We start from the raw sequence: 20,255 nt of genomic DNA on the forward strand, positions 1-20,255 counted from the left end.
CAGTTGAGTTTCAGGATTGTGGTTCTCTCTCTTTAAGTCAGCCACTAAACTAACCCCAGCGTTGAAATGGATGTTTGCCTCCGGGCTCTGCACCAGCAAGGGTGAATCATCTCAGAGAAGGGCAGCAACGGCATGAGCAGGGACTACATAGAGGAGCAGGGGAGGGTACTCGGGGAAGACAGCATTGGGACTTGGGTGCATGGAGGAGCAGAGAAGGGAGGAGGACAGAGTCTGGGATATGTAGTGGCTGATTTTGACGATGAGGCTGGCTGTGTGGGTTGCAGGGGGTGGTGGGTTGATATGTTCCTGTCAGAAAACTGATGGTCATGAGCGGCCTAAAAGGAGGGAGGTCCGGTGTTGACGTCTGAGTCCTGTGTGTCCATGGGGCGACATGCAAAAGACATCAGGGAGAACCTCATTTTAAAAGAATTAGAGTGGACATGAGTAAAAACTTTTTCACCCAGAGGGTGGTGGAATTCACTGCCCTGATCAATGGTGGAGGCAGAAACCCTCAACTCATTTAAAAAGGTACTTGGACCTGTACCTGAAGTGCTGTAACCTGCAAGGCTACGGACCAGGTGCTGGAAGGTGGAGTTGGATTGGGTGGCTAGATTTTTCAGCTAGCACAGACATGATGGGCTGAATGGCCTCTTTCTGTGCCGTAACTTTTCTATGGTTCTATAGTTCCTCCCCAGAGGAGCATTCTTGGTCCACGTGGTGTTCTGCTACTTGAGTGTGGATACCTACAGTGGAGACACAAACAGAGGCACTTTAAGCATGTGCTTCACATGAGTTCACATAATTTCTTTCAGTTTCCACTTAATGGCTGCAAGAACAGAGATGACACTTCATCCTTACGCCTTGTGGCTCCTGCATCGCCGTCTCTGCTCGTCCTGCCTTCCTCCTCTCTCGCGAGCTCCGAAGCTGCCTCCTCAGCCCTGGTCAGCAGCTTGATGCCAGGGACCCCTTCTCCTGTCTTAGCACGCTCATGCTGGTTGTGGCTTCGTTTCTTCTGCAACAGACAGTGCAAATTTAATGACATAGCAAATGATGCATCACAACCATTGCATACATGCATCAACATCACTCATTCTGCATTTGTCTTTCACACAACACATCCAATCACATAAACAATGCCAGTCTTCATTTAGTAGATGGCACCAAGGTTGCTCACGCGTTCCACTGCATTCCTTGCATACCCTCTGCCTTAAAGACACCCAGCCATGGAATAAATCAATGGAGCTGCCTCGCCAAGACCACTTAGCCTCGCTGATCTGAGCAAGTGGCTGATGCGCTTGCGGCATTGTACCCATTTTCTAAGAGTTACTCCATGGTTCGAAACCTCCTATACTACCTCCATCCAGGACACCTTCGTGAAGCAGGAGAGTCTGGAGGAGAACCTGCCTGGAGGCATCAGTGAACTGTGGGGCAGGACTCTGCTTGCTGGCTGCCATGTCATTCACTTTGGCTGTAGGGAAAATAAATGATATTAAGTTGGTGGTGAGTTTCACAGAATAAGGGAGGCAAAAACATTTTGATTTAATTGAAAGCTTCAACTAAGTTATTCTGAAGATACTTAGATGAAAGGAAGGCTGCTGATCCTTGAGGCTGTAAGCACAGAATGTTTTATATCTGTGGCGATCATGGTGCTTGGGGCAATGACGGCGGGTTCCACCAATGAAAGGCCGCCCCCGTCGCGCTATTCCCCTTGTCCGTTGTCGCATGGCTAATTTAAATACAAAATCACGTGGGAAACTGGATTTGCAGAGGGAGGGGAAGTTACGACAACTTCCCGTCCCACCATCGGGAACACCATGGCAATGATAAGATTCCACCTCTGGTGTATGCACAAAGCCTAGCTGAGGGAAGCCAGATGGGAACACACTACTCTGACGTTGGACCGATTATCCAGGATGAGCTGCAGCAGATCCAACTTCTTGGACAGGAGGCGGTCAGTGGAGCACAGCGGGGGGCTGCAAGGGGAAGAAGACACTACCCAAGAGATCAGGTCTACTGCCCAAGAGTCAGCCACCTATAAAAGACAGAGCGCCAGTGCCATGGGAGGCTACGCCTATCCAGGCAGATGTTCTTGGACGTTTGTGCTCTGATCCACAATGACCTGAGGTGTAGTGGCCCCCATGGCAGTCCTTTACTTGCAGCTGTTTAGGTCGCTGTTGCCCTTAATTTCTATGGCACTGGCCCGTTCCAGGGATCTGCTGCAGCTCATCCTGGATAATCCTAGGTGGCATCTCGCAATCAGCAGCTCATCACACCATCAAGCCTTGTCTACATCCACTTTGACATATATAGGCCAGCGCAGGCACAGAGGGCTTTGGAGTTTGCTGCCATCAGTGGATTCCCACTGCCATCGATTGCACCCACGTAGCTATCAAGGCACCAACACACCAGCCAGTCAGGTTCCTCAGTAGAAAGGGCTACCGTTCATTGAATGTCCCGCTGGTCTGTGACCACAGGAAGTGAATCTTGCATGTGTGCACCTGGTTCCCAGGCGGCTATCATGACTCCTTGATGTTGCAGGAGTCCCAGGTGCTGCACCTCTTCAGGCCCACATCCAGACTCCATGGCTGGCTGCTGGGGGATAAGGGTTATCCCCTAATGAGGTGGCTGCTGACCCCGTTCGAGACCCAGACCTGGATGGAGAGAGGTGCTACAACCATCTCCTAACAAGGACCTGCATTGAACAGACCATTGGCTTCTTGAAGATGCGCATCTGTTGTCTTGACCAGTCGGGTGGTGCCCTCCAATATGAGTCAGCCAGTGTCCTGTTTCATGGTTGTTTGGTGAGTCTTGCATGACGACACTGGAAAGAAGCTTGGAGATGAATGAAGAGGAGAAGCTGGAATGCCACTCCACCTGAGAGGAGGAAGGGATAGCTCCAGGGATGGCAGACGCCCAAGCAGCGGAGGATACCTGGTCATGCTGTCCCATACCTTAGGGTGAACTGCAGGCTGGCATTGTCAGCAATGACAACGCTGATTCAGCAGCGCTTCACCTGATCTCCCTCGAGTCCTTAAGGCTGATAACCCCACAACTCACCTTCCAGCATACAGAGCTATTTTTTTGCTATGACTCTTAACTGCAAGGTCGCATTGGCAGCCAAGAACATGCACATGGAGGGTTCCTCCATCCACCATTGTCCAACATCATACGGCATGGCACATAATATTCATAGAACCCCATGGCCCTGTCAGCCACCTCACAATGTGATGATCCCTTTTGAGATGAGACACAACACACCTGTCAGACTGGTGAAATAAAGAGACTGTATTGTGAAGCAAAAAACATTACGGCCGTATGTAGAGAATAGCACTCAGCTGGCCCATTAGGTGACTTCAACGCCGCAATGCTTTTCTCTCCAGAGCACTTCAACGGGTGCTCCCCCTGTGGCAGAGGATGAGATGGAGGCAACCTGCTCCCTACTCTCTGCCACCGGCTGAGATGCCCTTGGTTTCCATCCTCATCTTGCCCAAGGGGGCCCTTCCACAGGCTGCCGCACCTGCATCATGGCCCTGTGGGAGGCACAAGAAAATGGTGGAGAACTGGTCCTCCTCAACAAGTGCCCCAGCACAACCAACCTCTGATGACAGCGGTGTAAGATCCATAGCTTGCATTGGGCAGGAGTTCCTCCATGCCCTTCATCTCAAGAAAGAACCATCCAATGACCCTGTTGCTCATGGCCTCCCATCTCATCATCTTCCACTGCATGCCTCGATGGTTCCCTGGTGATCTCCAGCGCTGTCTCCTCCGCTGCTGTTAGCGTGTGGAGCTGGGCCACTCCACCTCCCATTCTGGCCATCTCCTGCATATTATAGGTCTCTTTACCTGCAGGATGAGAGGAGAGAGATTCATGAATAGGCTGTATCCCTCATCCCTTTATAAAACTTATCTGTAGGCTAATGCTCCCCTCAGTGATGTCTCCATCTGCATGTTGTCCCATATGTGAGGGTTGCTGTGTCTCAGTGTAGCAACCATTGACCTACTCTGACAATGTGAGGGAGAACGATGAACATTCTGTGAGGTTAGCTCACGTGCATTCTGGTCCTTGGAGTGTTAGTGCCCAATGAACTGGATGCTGCTGGCTACTCATCTTTTCAGATCACGAGGTAATTGAACCACCTCTGCACTGTACTCGGGTCCTTCGTGTGGGTCCCCGGCTGCTGACTTCTTTGGCCACCTCCAGCCACGCCCTCTTGGTCCCACTAGGTTGATGTCTCCTTCCTGAGGCTGGGAAGAAAAGCTGTCTCTTCTCGAATACTGCATCAATTAGTGCCTCTAGGGAGGCGTCAGAGAAACGGAGTGCCATCCCGGGATGCGTGCCCATGCCCACAGAAGCCCTCCGATCTCTCCTGGTGCTGCATCCTTGAAAGCAACAGCAAACCCAGTCATGGCTGCTGCTTGCCTTTTAAGATTGCCTTCAATGACCAATTCCCGCTTCCAGGACACTTCCAATTGGGCGCCAGACTTGCACCCAGGCTAATTAATTGATTTCCACTTAAAAATAGAGCTGACACAGCAGGGGGTTGGGACCCAGAAATGCTCCCGACCCCATTACAAAAATTCAGTCCTAAATTCGTGCTCCTTAGTTTTTTTGCTCCTAATTTTAATGTTCTTTCTACCTCCTATCTTATTTTCTGACAAACAGTAAAAATGTTTTGCTGATAACATTGAAAAAGAAGAAAAAGAAACATTTGTATTTATATAGCATCTTTCACAACCTCAGGATGCCCAAAGTGCTTTACAGCCAAAAAAGTACTTTTTGAAGTTTAGTTACTGTTGTAATGTAGAAAACACAACAGCCATTTTGGGCATAGCAAGCTCTCACAAAGAGCAAAGTGGTAATGACCAGGTAATCTGTTTCGCTGATGTTGCTTGAGGGATAAATATCGACCAGGACACTGAGGATAACTCCTGTGCTCTTCTTGAAAATAATGCCATGGGATCTTTTACGTCTTCTTGAAAGAGCAGATGGGGCCTTGGTTGAACATCTTATTCATATATGGCATCCATGACCATGCAGCATTTCCCTCAGTTCTGTGCTGGAGTGTCAGCCTAGATTTTTATGCTCGGGTTTCAGGTGTAGAAACATCCATTCCTGTGATGGAACATGCTACTGATGGATGTTCTGTGTCACTGCAAATTGTATGTTTAGGCTTCTTTGAATAGGTGCGGGAATTAAATGGCAATACATTCACTTGCTGGAGTTGAGTGATGCACACTTCTACTTGTTGAAATGTTCTCTGAAGTATTGATTCTTCTGTGTACTGTTATGACCAAGCAGGAGTGCACTGTTTATTCTAGTTCCACTTCTCCACAGGTCACAACATATATTTACATTTTTTCCCCACTTACTGGTGCAAAAGGTGAAGTCACACGCTATCAGAGGTGAGCTGACCAGATGGATACAGAACTGGCTCGGTCACAGAAGACAGAGGGTAACAGTGGATGAGTGTTTTTCTGAATGGAAGGATGTGACTAGTGGTGTTCCGCAGGGATCAGTGCTGGGACCTTTGCTCTTTGTAGTATATATAAATGATTTGGAGGAAAATGTAGCTGGTCTGATTAGTAAGTTTGCGGACGACACAAAGGTTGGTGGAGTTGCGGATAATGATGAGGATTGTCAGAGGATACAGCAGGAGATAGATCGGTTGGAGACATGGGCGGAGAAATGGCAGATGGAGTGTAATCCGGACAAATGTGAGGTAATGCATTTTGGAAGGTCTAATGCAGGTGGGAAGTATACAGTAAATGGCAGAACCCTTAGGAGTATTGACAGGCAGAGAGATCTGGGCGTACAGGTCCACAGGTCACTGAAAGTGGCAACGCAGGTGGATAAGGTAGTCAAGAAGGCATACGGCATGCTTGCCTTCATCGGTCGGGGCATAGAGTATAAAAATTGGCAATTCACGTTGCAGCTGTACAGGACCTTAGTTAGGCCACACTTAGAATATTGCGTGCAATTCTGGTCGCCACACTACCAGAAGGACGTGGAGGCTTTGGAGAGGGTACAGAGGAGGTTTACCAGGATGTTGCCTGGTCTGGAGGGCATTAGCTATGAGGAGAGGTTGGATCAACTCAGATTGTTTTCACTGGAACGACGGAGGTGGAGGGGCGACATGATAGAGGTTTACAAAGTTATGAACGGCATGGACAGAGTAGATAGTCAGAAGCTTCTTCCCAGGGTGGAAGAGTCAGTTACTAGGGGACATAGGTTTAAGGTGCGAGGGGCAAAGTTTAGAGGGGATGTGCGAGGCAAGTTCTTTACACAGAGGGTGGTGAGTGCCTGGAACTTGCTGCCAGGGGAGATGGTAGAAGTAGATACAATAGCGACGTTTAAGAGACATCTTGATAAATATATGAATAGGAAGGGAATAGAGGGATATGGGCCCCGGAAATGCAGAAGGTGTTAGTTTCGGCAGGCATCAAGATCAGCACAGACTTGGAGGGCCGAATGGCCTGTTCCTGTGCTGTACTGTTCTTTGTTCTTTACTGACCTGGTCAGTCACACAACTCTATTTTTATCCCAGAACAAAACACACCAACCAGGTTTCTTTAATAAACAACAAAATTATCAGTTTGTTATAAAACAAATTTTAACCAGTAATGAAGCAAGGCATAGACACACAGTTTGAAATATAAAAGTTCCCTTTTTACCTTAGCCCCTCACACACACATACATACACCGGTTAACTGAAAAAAATAAAGAGATTTACTCTTTAGAACTCTGGTACAAAAAGGAAACAAGAATACGTTGGTCAAAAATACTTGCTAATTCTTGAAGAAAAAAAGAGAAGTTATGAAAAGATGTTAGAAGTCCTTTTCTGGTTTGGCGTCCCAAATATGTCTAGATGGTTATTACTCCGATCTCTCTGGAACAGTTCTTAACAGGCAATGTTGAAGACCAGTTTGGGAAGGCTTTCCAGGGAAAATGCAGTAACAGGGATTTCAGGCAGTTTCTTACACTTGCTTCTCAGCTTCTCAAGAGATGGAAAACTGGCAGGCTTTTTCAAAGAGCTGGAACAGACTGAGCTGGGGTTTTGCTCTCAGCAAACTTTCTCCAAATGTCTGTTCAAACCGTTGTCCATATCCCAACTCACTGTCCAAAGCGAAAACAAAAAAAAGGTCACAAGAGTCAAGCCTCCTGACACCTATAAATCTTGACCTGTCACTTCTTTGTAAACCTTTTTCCCCAAGTCAAAAACAACCCCTGCTGGTTAATTATTTGAAGACAGGTGCCTTCCAGTAACTGTTTATAATCCAGAACTCTCAGTGACCCTGGTTAAAAAAAAAATCCATGACTCCTTTTCAGTTTTAAAACACAAATCCTCAAAATTTAACAAAAAAATGGAAGCACTTGTAACAGTATGAAGAAGGCAAGAGATTCCATTCTGTAAAAGGCTCAATAAATCTGATACCCTACCTAAATGACTATTTTGCAAATGTAAGTAAAGACAGTGCTGACAGGCTTTTTTGATTGTGTGGGACATCATAGCTGAGCCCTGTAAGTTCAGCAGCAAATAACCTGTTTCAGTGACTTTCATTATGACATGGGGCTCCTTCCTCCTTTAACTTCTAAAGTTTCAATAACTCATTATCACTCCCTGTAGTAGATTGCCTCTTTTCGCATATGTTACTGATGTTCACAGTTCTCATTTCATGTTTCTTTTGGTGTTTCTTTGTTGTGAAACCAGCATTTCAATCTGTCCTTGGCCCATAAGTAAGCTCCTTTTGTCTAATTGTGTCAGGATACACAGATGTATGATGCAAGCTCAATGCTTGTTAATGCCCGTATAAGTAAGCTCGTTTTGTCTAATTGTGTCAGGATACACGGATATATGATGCAAGCTCAATGCTTGTTAATGCCCGTATAAGTAAGCTCGTTTTGTCTAATTGTGTCAGGATACACAGATGTATGATGCAAGCTCAATGCTTGTTAATGCCCCAAGCTCACTCTGATTTTCTTTTTTAAAGGAATATATGTAATATACCATGTAGTGCTCCATTTTTCTGTAGGCCTATTGCCTATGTGCAAAAGCCCCGCTTTCTGTTTTCCAAATCAATGTCCAATGAGCTTACAGGATAGCAGATGCAAATAATATCAATGAAGAACGTGAAGGCTCAGTTAGGGCGCTTGAGAGTTACAAGCTAGCCAGGAAGGATCTAAAGGGAGACCTAAGAAGAGCAAGGAGAGGACACGAGAAGTCATTGGCGGATAGGATCAGGGAAAACCCTAAGGCTTTCTATAGGTATATCAGGAATAAAAGAATGACTAGAGTTAGATTAGGGCCAATCAAGGATAGTAGTGGGAAGTTGTGTGTGGAATCAGAGGAGATAGGGGAAGTGTTAAATGAATATTTTGCGTCAGTATTTACAGTAGAGAAAGAAAGTGTTGTCGAGGAGAATACTGAGATTCAGGCTACTAGGCTAGATGGGATTGAGGTTCACAAGGAGGAGGTGTTATCTATTTTCACACTTTCCAAAATTGATAAGTCCCCTGGGCCAGATGGGATTTATCCGAGGATTCTCTGGGAAGCTAGAGAGGAGATTGCAGAGCCTTTGTCCTTGATCTTTATGTCGTCATTGTCGACAGGAATAGTGCCGGAAGACTGGAGGATAGCAAATGTTGTCCCCTTGTTCAAGAAGGGGAGTAGAGACAGCCCTGGTAATTATAGACCTGTGAGCCTTACTTCGGTTGTGGGTAAAATGTTGGAAAAGGTTATAAGAGACAGGATGTATGATCATCTTGAAAAGAATAAGTTCACTAGCGATAGTCAGCACGGTTTTATGACGGGTCGGTCGTGCCTCACAAACCTTATTGAGTTTTTCGAGAAGGTGACCAAACAGGTGGATGAGGGTAAAGCAGTGGATGTGGTATATATGGATTTCAGTAAGGCGTTTGATAAGGTTCCCCATGGTAGGCTATTGCAGAAAATACGGAAGTATGGGGTTGAAGGTGATTTAGAGCTTTGGATCAGAAATTGGCTAGCTGAAAGAAGACAGAGGGTGGTGGTTGATGGCAAATGTTCATCCTGGAGTTTAGTTACTAGTGGTGTACCGCAAGGATCTGTTTTGGGGCCACTGCTGTTTGTCATTTTTATAAATGACCTGGAAGAGGGTGTAGAAGGGTGGGTTAGTAAATTTGCGGATGACACTAAGGTCGGTGGAGTTGTGGATAGTGCCGAAGGATGTTGTAGGGTACAGAGGGACATAGATAGGCTGCAGAGCTGGGCTGAGAGATGGCAAATGGAATTTAATGCGGAAAAGTGCGAGGTGATTCACTTTGGAAGGAGTAACAGGAATGCAGAGTACTGGGCTAATGGGAAGATTCTTGGTAGTGTAGATGAACAGAGAGATCTTGGTGTCCAGGTGCATAAATCCCTGAAGGTCGCTACCCAGGTTAATAGGGCTGTTAAGAAGGCATATGGTGTGTTAGCTTTTATTAGTAGGGGGATCGAGTTTCGGAGCCACGATGTCATGCTGCAGCTGTACAAAACTCTGGTGAGACCGCACCTGGAGTATTGCGTGCAGTTCTGGTTACCGCATTATAGGAAGGATGTGGAAGCTTTGGAAAGGGTGCAGAGGAGATTTACTAGGATGTTGCCTGGTATGGAGGGAAGGTCTTACGAGGAAAGGCTGAGGGACTTGAGGTTGTTTTCGTTGGAGAGGAGGAGGAGGAGAGGTGACTTAATAGAGACATATAAGATAATCAGAGGGTTAGATAGGGTGGATAGTGAGAGTCTTTTTCCTCGGATGGTGATGGCAAACACGAGGGGACATAGCTTTAAGTTGAGGGGTGATAGATATAGGACAGATGTCAGAGGTAGTTTCTTTACTCGGAGAGTAGTAGGGGCGTGGAACGCCCTGCCTGCAAAAGTAGTAGACTCGCCAACTTTAAGGGCATTTAAGTGGTCATTGGATAGACATATGGATGAAAATGGAATAGTGTAGGTCAGATGGTTTCACAGGTCGGCGCAATATCGAGGGCCAAAGGGCCTGTACTGCGCTGTAATGTTCTAAAAAAAACATAATTAGGCATTTCTATCTTTACACCCACAGCAAGTATAAAAATCCCATAGTTAACCCCACCCCCCCCACCCCCCATTTTTAAAATCTGTTCTTCCCCAACCTCTCATTACCATTTTCCTTTGCACACAAATGCAAATTTAAAGCAATAATGCAGAAGTATGCACATAATTAGGAGGTCCATCGAACTCCATTATGGGGTATATATATGTATAACAGCACCACGTGCTGTAAATGGCAGATTGCAGGCACTGTCCGGTCTAGCCCCAGCCTTTCAAATGCTGACCCATTTTCAGGAACACTTTTTAAAAAGATTATCTTAATCTCATGCCAATTTAATACCTGACAACTTTGCCAAAGACTGTGGCAATTGGAGAAGTTTATCGATAACTCATCCCAGCATAACAAAACAAATCTCTCGCATTCAGGCATGTGCTTACTAATTTTCTAAAAACGTCTAACACCTTATCACATCCCGAGGACATCCCATAGGACTTTAAAATCAATTAGTTACATTTTGAAGTGCAGTCTCTGATGTCATAACGGCAAACAAAGCACCTGATACAATATAAATAGATCCTACAAACTGCAAATGATTGAATGGCTGGGTAGTCAGTTATTGGAGATGTTGGCTGAAGGAGGAATGTTGGCCAGGGCACAGGGAGAACTCCCTGCTGTTCTTTACATAGTGCCTGGGAATCTTTTACAGTCACCAAAATTGGCAGATGGGCCCTTGGTTCAGCATCTCATCCAAAAGGCATGCCGTCTGACAATGGAGCACCCCTCAGCAATGCACTGAAATGTCAGCCTAGATTGTGTGCCCGAGTCCAAAGTGAGGCTTGAACCCATGAATCTTTGTCTGAAAGGCAAGAATGTTATCTTCTGTCTCAGTTATTTTTGGCTATGTCCTTAAGTCTTCTGTAGAATGCCTGCAGCAACAGCAAAGAGTGCATGCAGCAAGATAAAGCAGGAGATGCTGGCCACATTATAATATGGTGACTGTCTCTTAATAGACTGACACTCAGTAAAATAATTATTTGTTCTGTGTGAGTAACACTATAGAATTGTCTTTTTACTATGAACGTATATATTTACTTTATATGAAGGTTTACCATCTTTCTTGAGGGGGGATAGGTGAATTTTGTTGGGAACAAGCCAGTGCAAAGAATATGATGATCTGATACTTGAACCAGGCAGGTATGCAGTAATATAGAGCAGAGAGTCCAACCTTTTGGAGCTGGAGATTGGATACTCATGTCAAAACCACTGAGTGGGCCAAATGATTACTGGGGCTTGCATTTCTACGTATACATAAAGTTCAAACAGGGGAGGAAATCTGCTATCCTTAGCCAGTTTGGGCTACATGTGACTCCAGACCCACAGCAATGTGGTTGACTCTTAACTGCCCTCTGAAGTAACCTAGCAAGCCACTTAGTTATAGCAAACTACTACTGAAAAAAAGTTCCGTGAGTGTAGCTACACCATATGGACTGCAGCAGTTCAAGAAGGTGGCTCACGACCACCTTCTCAAGGGCATTTAGGGATGGGCAATAAATACTGGCCTTATCAGCGACGCTCACATCCTAAGAATGAATAAAAACATTTTAAAGTTCCTGTGCACAAAAATTGCAAGACTCCATAGACCAAAATGAAAACCTGTCCATATGTAAAAAACAGCGCTGTCAGTAAAAGTTAGAGCGCATATATGGAAAAGATTCAAGCTGTCTCACCCTTCCCATTGTCCACCCTCCCAATCTGTCCATCTCCTCCCCCAAATACCCAAAAATGAGCAATTTACGACCTCAGCTCTTTGGCTTCCTGGGCTGGAGGACTGATTCATGCAAAATTTAGCTCTCAGTGAAACTAACTGAAGTTCAAATTGACTTTGTGTGTTTAATATGGAAAGCAGGAACTGGTTGAAAGGAGCTCATGGAATGGATTTATTCCATGCACTGTGTGCTGACGGATAGGCTCTAGTCAGTCCTTAACGGAGCTCCCCAAACAGACTGGCTCACTGATGGGCCTAGAAGGGTAGATCCCAGGATACTGGGATTCTTCCTACTCACTTCCAGATAATTCTACAAGCCAAGGTCCCTACAGGGGGCTCTGGCTAGACAAACTAAAGACTGGACAAACAAAAGGGAAGATTACCAATGCTCTTTACTGGTACAATTTGGTGAGGCCCACACCACTGCACTTATTAGTGAATTAGGCTCAGTGGAATGTCAGAATCTTTGCAAAATGTCAGAGATGTACTGAAATGCCAAATCACTATAAATCAGGTTATTGCACATCAACATTGCTCCTGAGGTGACTTGTCAAGCAGCCCTATATTTATCCAAGTTATTTGAAACACTGAATCCCAGATTGTTAGGGAATCTTAGTAGGGAGTCCTTTGAAGCCTCAGAGTGGAGGCCTTTGTCTTTATCCTGCCTATAATATACAATAATGGGCTGAATTTTCCAGGTATAGAATATTTACAGCCATCAGGACCATTTCCAGGTCTGTAACCCAGCCATCAGAGCAGTGCCTTCTGGGTCAATTTTCCGGAAAGCAACCAATTAGCAAGACGCCTCCGGGTTCACCTCCCAATTAGGGACGATGGGCAGGTTGAGGAGGAGGGAGGGCCAGTCAGCGTGCCAGCCGCATTCACAGCAGCTGGAGTGTCAGTCTCCTGCTGAGATGAAAGCCTCAAAAGAGGGCGAAGTGAAATGGCTGCAAGAAAAGTCTGAGGGAACTGGCAGTCATCTCTGTACCCCGAGCACTGTCAATGAGAGCAGCCTCTAGAAGTTGCTCTTGCAATGGCCAGCTTCTGCCCTCAGGCTTGCCGTTTGCACCTTTAAACGATTGGATTGTATCTTTATTTTCATGCTGCTCTGACCTCCCGCTGTGCAGCCGCCTCCTCTGAGTAGCCATGGTTCTGACACAGCATGAGGCCTGTGTGACACTATGAAAATTGCATTGCCCTTGGAAACTTGCTACTATTGGCCTACTTTACAAGCTTAACTGGCTTCCCACCCCTGCCAAGCGGATTGCCATCACTGCACAGAAGCTGCCTCCAGGAAAGGTGAGAGGCGGCAGGAACACGGGGAACTGGCACAATTTATGTTTCTTTGACTTTGCTCGCTCCCCTGCCTCCAAACTCACTTCCAAAGGCCTGGTAAAACTCCCCCAATGAAACATAAACGGGGCAGTTCTGTCCTTTCAGGCCTTGCTAAAGTGATATAGAATGGTCAATATTTTACAATAATACTGTGAATTGTGATGTATGGGGTCCAAGCAGTGGATAACACTGTCAGATATAAACCTGCTGGCCTGCATTTAGACATGTACAGAGCCCCAATACTTCCTAGGCCCCCAAGCCTTCTATTGGTGTTCAGCGCTTTCTTTGCTGTCTTATAAATAGCCAGTTTAGCACATTATTTGCTTACGCCATGTTCCAATTGCATGTCACAATTGCACGAGGGATAAGCTAAGTGTCATATTATTTTAAGCTCAACATTAGTAAACCTCTGCTTACTTCTTTACTGGGTGTCACTGAGAGGGTGGGGCAGAAGGTTTTAATTGAGGGATGGTGCTTGTCACTAAGAAGGAATGCAGGCTGCAGTTGACATAAAAAGATGGAGGGGACGAGAGACATGGGCATAGGCCCATTGATCACTTTTAAGTTTTAGCACCCTTGGGGAAACCTTGCTTTAAAAAATTTTAATTTCATTCTATTTTTGAATTTATGCAAAGTTCTTACTGCAGGCCATAAAGGATGAAGGGGAACTGTCTTCTTAACTGTAGTACTTAGAAGGTGTTTTGCTGCATTGTATAACAGTCTGTCTGATCACTTATTTGCTGCCTCTTTTTCTTCCTTTTTTCCCCCAGGACTGCCCTTTTATAGTCTGTATGACCTACGCTTTCCACACACCTGACAAGTTGTGTTTTATTCTCGACTTGATGAATGGTAAGACAAAATATTGTGGTCTTTGTACACTGGGATGACACCCAGATTAGCTCCACTCAATTACTGATCAGCTGGCAGTATAATGAGGCAAGAGGGATGAGCTTAAAACTCTTCTGTTGTCTAGATGAGTCCATCTCTGCTTTCTTGTTTAATTCCTCATTTATATAGTTCAGTGAACATTAAAGCTCACCAAATTTTTATTAGCAGCTCCGTCTTATATGATCACCTATTTCAGGTGACTTTTGTGTCCACCAGTTGATAAATGCAGTTGCTGAATGTCAGCATCAAACACTTTCAGGTCAGATATGACACAGTTAGGTGCCAAGTAAAGCTTTCTCTGCACTGTCCCATCAGGTTAGAAATAGAATAAATCACTTTCAACACAGCCCCATCAAGCACTATAAGGTTAGAGCATAACTGGTTATGCTACCTAATCCTTTCTATTGTTAAGTACTTCACAACTCAGTACTGTCATAACATTGCTCTCACTTTTAAAACAAAATTACAACCCATATTTAACAAAATAATGATGGACTTAAGGCACTTTGAGAGGCTGTCTCTTTGCCTCGTATTCTTAACCTAAACAATACATTTTTAGTCAAAAAGACGGCAACATTTTGCTTGCTTTTTTGCTGGCAAAATTATGAATAGTTTTGCCATTAAAAGTGACCCAGGATAGGCTATGTTGTTGAGTACAACATTCCGAATAGTAACTCGTAATGGTAGGAATGAGAGATAGTACATACCTGACCTACTCCAAATATATTCGTTGGCAGCAAGATAGTATTTTTCTTCTTGTTGGATTAGGAAACTATCCATCTCCTTTTTGAATTCTTCCCCATTCACTTCACTGGGTGCTGAGTATTCCAGAAGTTAATAGCTTCTAATTGACAAAGTTTGTTTAAAGCTTACTGCAGTTTTGTGCGTGCTACTTTTATGTAGTCATGAACCCAAAAAACTGCACACACACAAAGGTAATAAATATAAGCAGATGAAGTGCCGGGATATGAATTTTTTTGATCGAAAGTTGTACCCTTATATCTCTTGCATGTGAACTTGTTAATTGTTTTTCACCTGTTTTCTCACTTCTTTTTGAGATGCTGTTTCTTGCCAGGTATTGGTACCCTTCCAGTACCTTATCCAAATGGCCATTCTTTAAATAGACAGTGAATATCAATAGGGTATTCAGTCAGAGAGGAATCGCAGCTGAGCTGATCCTCGCATGATTGTCCAGTTCTGGGTGCCGCACTTTAGGAAAGATGTGAGGGCATTGGAGAGAGTATAGAAAAGATTCATGAGAATGGTTCCAGGGATGAGGAACTTCAGTTTTGAAGATAAATTGGAGAAGTTGGGACTGTTTTCCTTGGAAAAGAGAAGGCTGAGAGGTAATTTGATAGAAGTATTCAAAATCATGAGAGGTCTGGACAAAGTAGATAGGGAGAAACTGTTCCCACTCGTGAAAGGATCGAGAACGAGAGGGCACAGATTTAAAGTAATGGGTAAGAGAAGCAAAAGTGACATGAGGAAAAACTTTTTCACGTAGTGAGTGGTTAATTGAGTGTGTGGTAGAGGCAGGTCCAATTGAAGCATTCAAAAGGGAATTAGACTGTTATATGAAAAGGAAGAATGTGCAGGATTATGGGGAGAAGTCGGGGGAATGGCAGTCAGTGAATTGTTCTTTCGGAGAGCCGGTGTGGACACGATGAGCCGAATGGCCTCCTTCTACACTGTAACAATTCTGTGATTCTGTGTTGTACATGCATACTTTTCATCACTGATCACTGAATAGCAATGAGCCCTGGGAACAATGGTTAATTTTTCTCCTACCTAGCTCAGGGGCAGTTAGGCTAATAGTGCACCAGGTGCTGTTCCAATTGAGAATAGCATTCATCAGAAAATAGAAGTTGAATCTAGCACCTCATGGTCTTTGTGATTTATGTATTTGCTCACTCAGTAATTACTTCTTGTTGCATTTAATGATGCCTCCCCGAGTGTTACCTTTCACATAGAATTAGAGAAATAACAATAAGAAAATAGAACATTCAACCCAATAGTCTATGTAGGTGTTTATCTTCCAAAGAAGCAGTAGTCCTAATCCCTTGTACCTGCCCCATTTCCATTCCCCCGGTTTCCCTTTCCCTCAACCACTCATCTGACCTATTCTTAAGTGTTGACAGGGGTAATGAATCCTACAGCCACACCAGCCAGTGTGTAAAAAAAAAAAAAAAATTCTCCTCTCTGTCCTGAATCTCTTACAATTAAACTTCTTTCCATGTCCCCTTTATGTAATGCCCTCAATAAATGGAAACAGTCTATGTCTATCTACTCTACCCCATCTCAATTTTGAAATACATTAAATTACCCTGTAATCTCCTTTGAAAAATTAAAACACTGCCATATTGGCTTGACTCATTTGGTAGCATTCTCGCCTCTGATTTAGATGATAATAGGTTAAAGGTGCACCCGAATACTTGAGAAATGCCGCCTGAAAGACATCCTGATTCAGTCATGAATGCTGTGTTGCCAGAGGTGCTGTCCTTTAGATGAGACATAAAACTGAGGCCCTGGCAGACAAGACACTAAATAAATGCAAATCTTTTTTCTTCCTCTACCAGTCCCAACTACACCAGGTTTCTAGTTAACTAAATAATTGTGAAGGCAGCAATAATGGACCAAACAGATGAAAGGTGGATCATTGGTATAGGCCTAACAGACTACAAGGCATATGGTATGTTTTAATAGATCCAGAATCATGTGTCTAATTGCTTGTCCTGTTTCTAGGTGGAGATTTGCATTATCATCTTTCACAGCACGGAGTGTTCTCCGAGAAGGAGATGAGGTTCTATGCTGCTGAGATTATGCTGGGCCTTGAGCACATGCACAACCGATTTGTAGTGTACAGAGACCTGAAGGTAAGATAAGATTTCTACAACTGTAAATTTTTTTAAAGTTATACTTCATATAAAAACAGTACAGAGCAGGTTGAGTCAGCTTCCGTACAATGTTGCTTGAAAAAGATTTTAAGGGAAATTTTCTCAAAACTAAATGCTAACTGTACACAGGTCTGAAAGGACAGGTTATTGACATTTTGGATGTGTAAATTTTTCATCAGAACTGAAGACTGAAAGATAAACAGGTATTTTAGTAAGGTTGAGAAAAACTGGACAGAGAAGGGGAGAGGATCAACAGATATTTCAATCACAGGGGAAAGTAAGTGGATTGAATGACCTGCAAACTGCTTAATAGGAACTATTTTTAAAAAATCAGCACTGTGATACTGAAACTTAAAAAGGTACAATAGAATGTGCAAATAGAGGAGGGTGAAAAGATATGAGAGAGGTCCACGAGCAAAAGGATGAGAAAATAAGCAAAATTAAAGAGGAAGCAAGGAAAAGCTACAAATGGAGAAGATCTGAAATGAAAACACTAAATACTTCCAGAACATAGTGGGTCTGCTAGTTCCGAGAAGAGTTTAAAAAAAAATCCATACCGTGGACTCAAACCCCTGGCAACATTGTGTTCTGGTGAACAGTCTCAGCCATATACATGAAATTAGCTTTCCCTCCACCTCAATGTAGACATGCTCAACAACATATCACAAACCGCCCATTGTAAAGGAAATGAAGAATATACCAAAGATCTTGTAATCCAGCACAAAAGGACCCTGATTTGTATATTTAAGCAGCCGTACGCCTGTTTCAAGTGAGTAGGCTGTTCGCCCATTTACAGGCTAGCCTAAATCTGACTGGCTTTGGGCATCAGTGGGGTGGCTGAGGTTCAACTGCTGGCTGCCCATTTTTCAGGTGGAAAAAGAATCACCGTGAGTTGGATTTCTTCCCCCACATATTTTATATAGTACAATGCTCCTGCATTTATAAAACATAGCATCCTCTGAATTACAGTGACAGCAGTACAGGGGATTTGCTTGTGCATATATTAAATCCTTGCATCTAGTATGCAACTCATCATGCTCCAGATGTTGCAAGCCACACACCACACATTGTTAGAAATGCAATGCTATATTTAAATAAAGAAATATAATTATTGGAGACTGAAATTTTGCAAACTGTTTACTGATCCCCTAAATGTTGGCAGCTACAACTAGCTGTAATTACAAGTGCCTACAGTTTCTTGTGATCCCACTTCACCTCTGGCCTTAAATTGACAGGCCAATGCTCCAGACTCCAGATTACCTTCGAGCAAGCCCATGGGAGTTGTTTTAGTATATTACATCTACAAAATATTGCCATCATATAACATCACAATACAGATGCAAAATAATCCGTTTTTTAAATAACGGGATAGCAAGCCAGTAAGCCTGTAGTTGACCAGGAGCTTGAAATTTACAAGCATTTTTGATCTGCAAGGTTGTGATACAAAGCAACAATTAAACACTAATTGACCTGAGGTAGTATTTATTGAACAATAGTTATATTTGGTGGCACTAAAGATACATAACTCCACCATAGAAGCAGAACAATACTTTGTGTGTTGCACACTGTAGCACTTCTTTTGTAAAACAGTATATCATTTGACTTACTGTGAGAAATGCCGTGGGAGTTATTTATATTTATTAAATGTAGAATCGTACAACACAGAAGGAGACCATTTGGCCCATCCAGTCTGCGCTGGCACTTTCAAAGAGCAATCTAATCAGACCTACTCCCCCAGTCTACCGATACCCCTTCAATTTTTTCTCCTTTAAATATTTATCCAGTTTCCTTTCATAGGGTGGTAGATCTAGATTCAGTAGTATCCTATCTGGCAGTGCATTCCAAATCCTAACCATTCATTGCATAAAGTTATTTCCTCATGTTGTCTCTGGTTCTTTTGCCAATCACCTGAAATCTATGCCCTCTTGTTAATGGACCCTTCAGCCATTGGGAACAGTTTCCCTTTATTCACTCTATCTAAACCCTTCATGATTTTAAAGATCTCTATTATATCTCCTCTTAATCTTCTCTACTCTAAGTAGAACTTTCTTCCCCTTCTCTAGTCTATCCCTATAACTGTAATCCCTCATCCCTGGAACCATTCTAATAAGTCACTTCTGTACTCTCTCCAAAGCTTTCATGTCTGTGAATACAGAAACTAAGCCCTTTTGCATACCTACAACCTGCCCAGACACCCTCAACTCTATTCTGTATTGCTTCTACCCTGCCAGGAAACACTGCCATTTTTCTCCACCCCTCGCATCACTAACATTCCCACATATCCCACTGACCCTCTTCTCCTTTGTTGCTACCCTGCCCAAATGCACCTCATAGCTTTCTCTATATTGTCCCTCCTGTTCTGCTTGCTCTCGTACTTCAATTCATCCTCCAAACTGCGATCGTTCTATGTAAACAGCTTTCCGCATCCCCCACCCTCCACCATTCCTTAATTTCCACTACTCTGACCTGCCATTAGGCTTAACTTTTTATGAACCTCTGGTTCCTCTATTCCCCCAGGTGATATACTATTATTTGTTAACTTTTAATTAAGTGGTTTTCTCATTCAAGCATGAATTAAATGATCATTTGGAATAAACAAAAAGAAATAAAATGATACAAGAATGCATCATGATAATCCGTAAATGCTGTGTAAAATAATGAGTTACTTTGTGCAATACTTGTCCAAATGTGGTATATTCCAAGTCTGAATATAATTAAAGACTCATTTCCTAACATGTACAATAATACTTGAGCTTCCAGTATATAAACAATTTATGAGGAAATCCTGGATTAATCAACGATCTACCCAAATATAAAATTCTCTAAACATCAGAGATCCAGCTTTGTACTCAGTTCTTGAGAAATCATCACCTTTGAGAACAGCAGCGCAATCCTTTTGAGAGGAATGGTGCTGAGTCAACCTGCTGGAGGTGACAGAATTTTTGCCAAAGCAGCGACAGCACGTCTGCTAAAATTATAACATTATTTTCAGTATGGCCCTAGGATAGCTATCTGTAAATTTTTAGTATTTACTGGCTATACTAGTGCCGTTTGCATGGAGTGAGGCTGTAAGTTAGGTGTGGGTATTTTCGTTGTCTGGGGGCGGTGGAATGTACTCTTTGGTTTTTTTCTTTCTCAGCCTCAAAAGGTACAGGGGAAAAAAGTTGATTGTAAATAGCTGGTAAGATATTACACAAGCAAGTTTTTTTTTCATTGTAAGAGTAAGTAATGGCAGGGCAGCTTGGCCAAGCGGAATGTACCTCCTGTTCAATGTGGAAAGTAGCGGACATGTCATGTGACCTTAGCAAACATGTCTGTAGAAAGTGTCT

The 20,255-nt window shown here is 43.6% G+C and overlaps 1 protein-coding gene across 1 annotated transcript in view; it reads left to right on the top strand.

The window, feature by feature from the left end:
• grk3 (G protein-coupled receptor kinase 3) overlaps positions 1 to 20,255 on the top strand; it is a 315,124-nt gene that overhangs the window by 221,621 nt on the left and 73,248 nt on the right. Inside the window, exons 11-12 of the mRNA XM_068054842.1 lie at positions 13,915 to 13,993; positions 16,775 to 16,905. Coding sequence (XP_067910943.1) covers positions 13,915 to 13,993; positions 16,775 to 16,905 — 210 coding nt within the window. The remainder of the gene's footprint in view (positions 1 to 13,914; positions 13,994 to 16,774; positions 16,906 to 20,255) is intronic.

This window comes from Heterodontus francisci, chromosome 23 (assembly GCF_036365525.1).
Source record: "Heterodontus francisci isolate sHetFra1 chromosome 23, sHetFra1.hap1, whole genome shotgun sequence".
Classification (NCBI taxonomy): Eukaryota; Metazoa; Chordata; class Chondrichthyes; order Heterodontiformes; family Heterodontidae; genus Heterodontus; species Heterodontus francisci.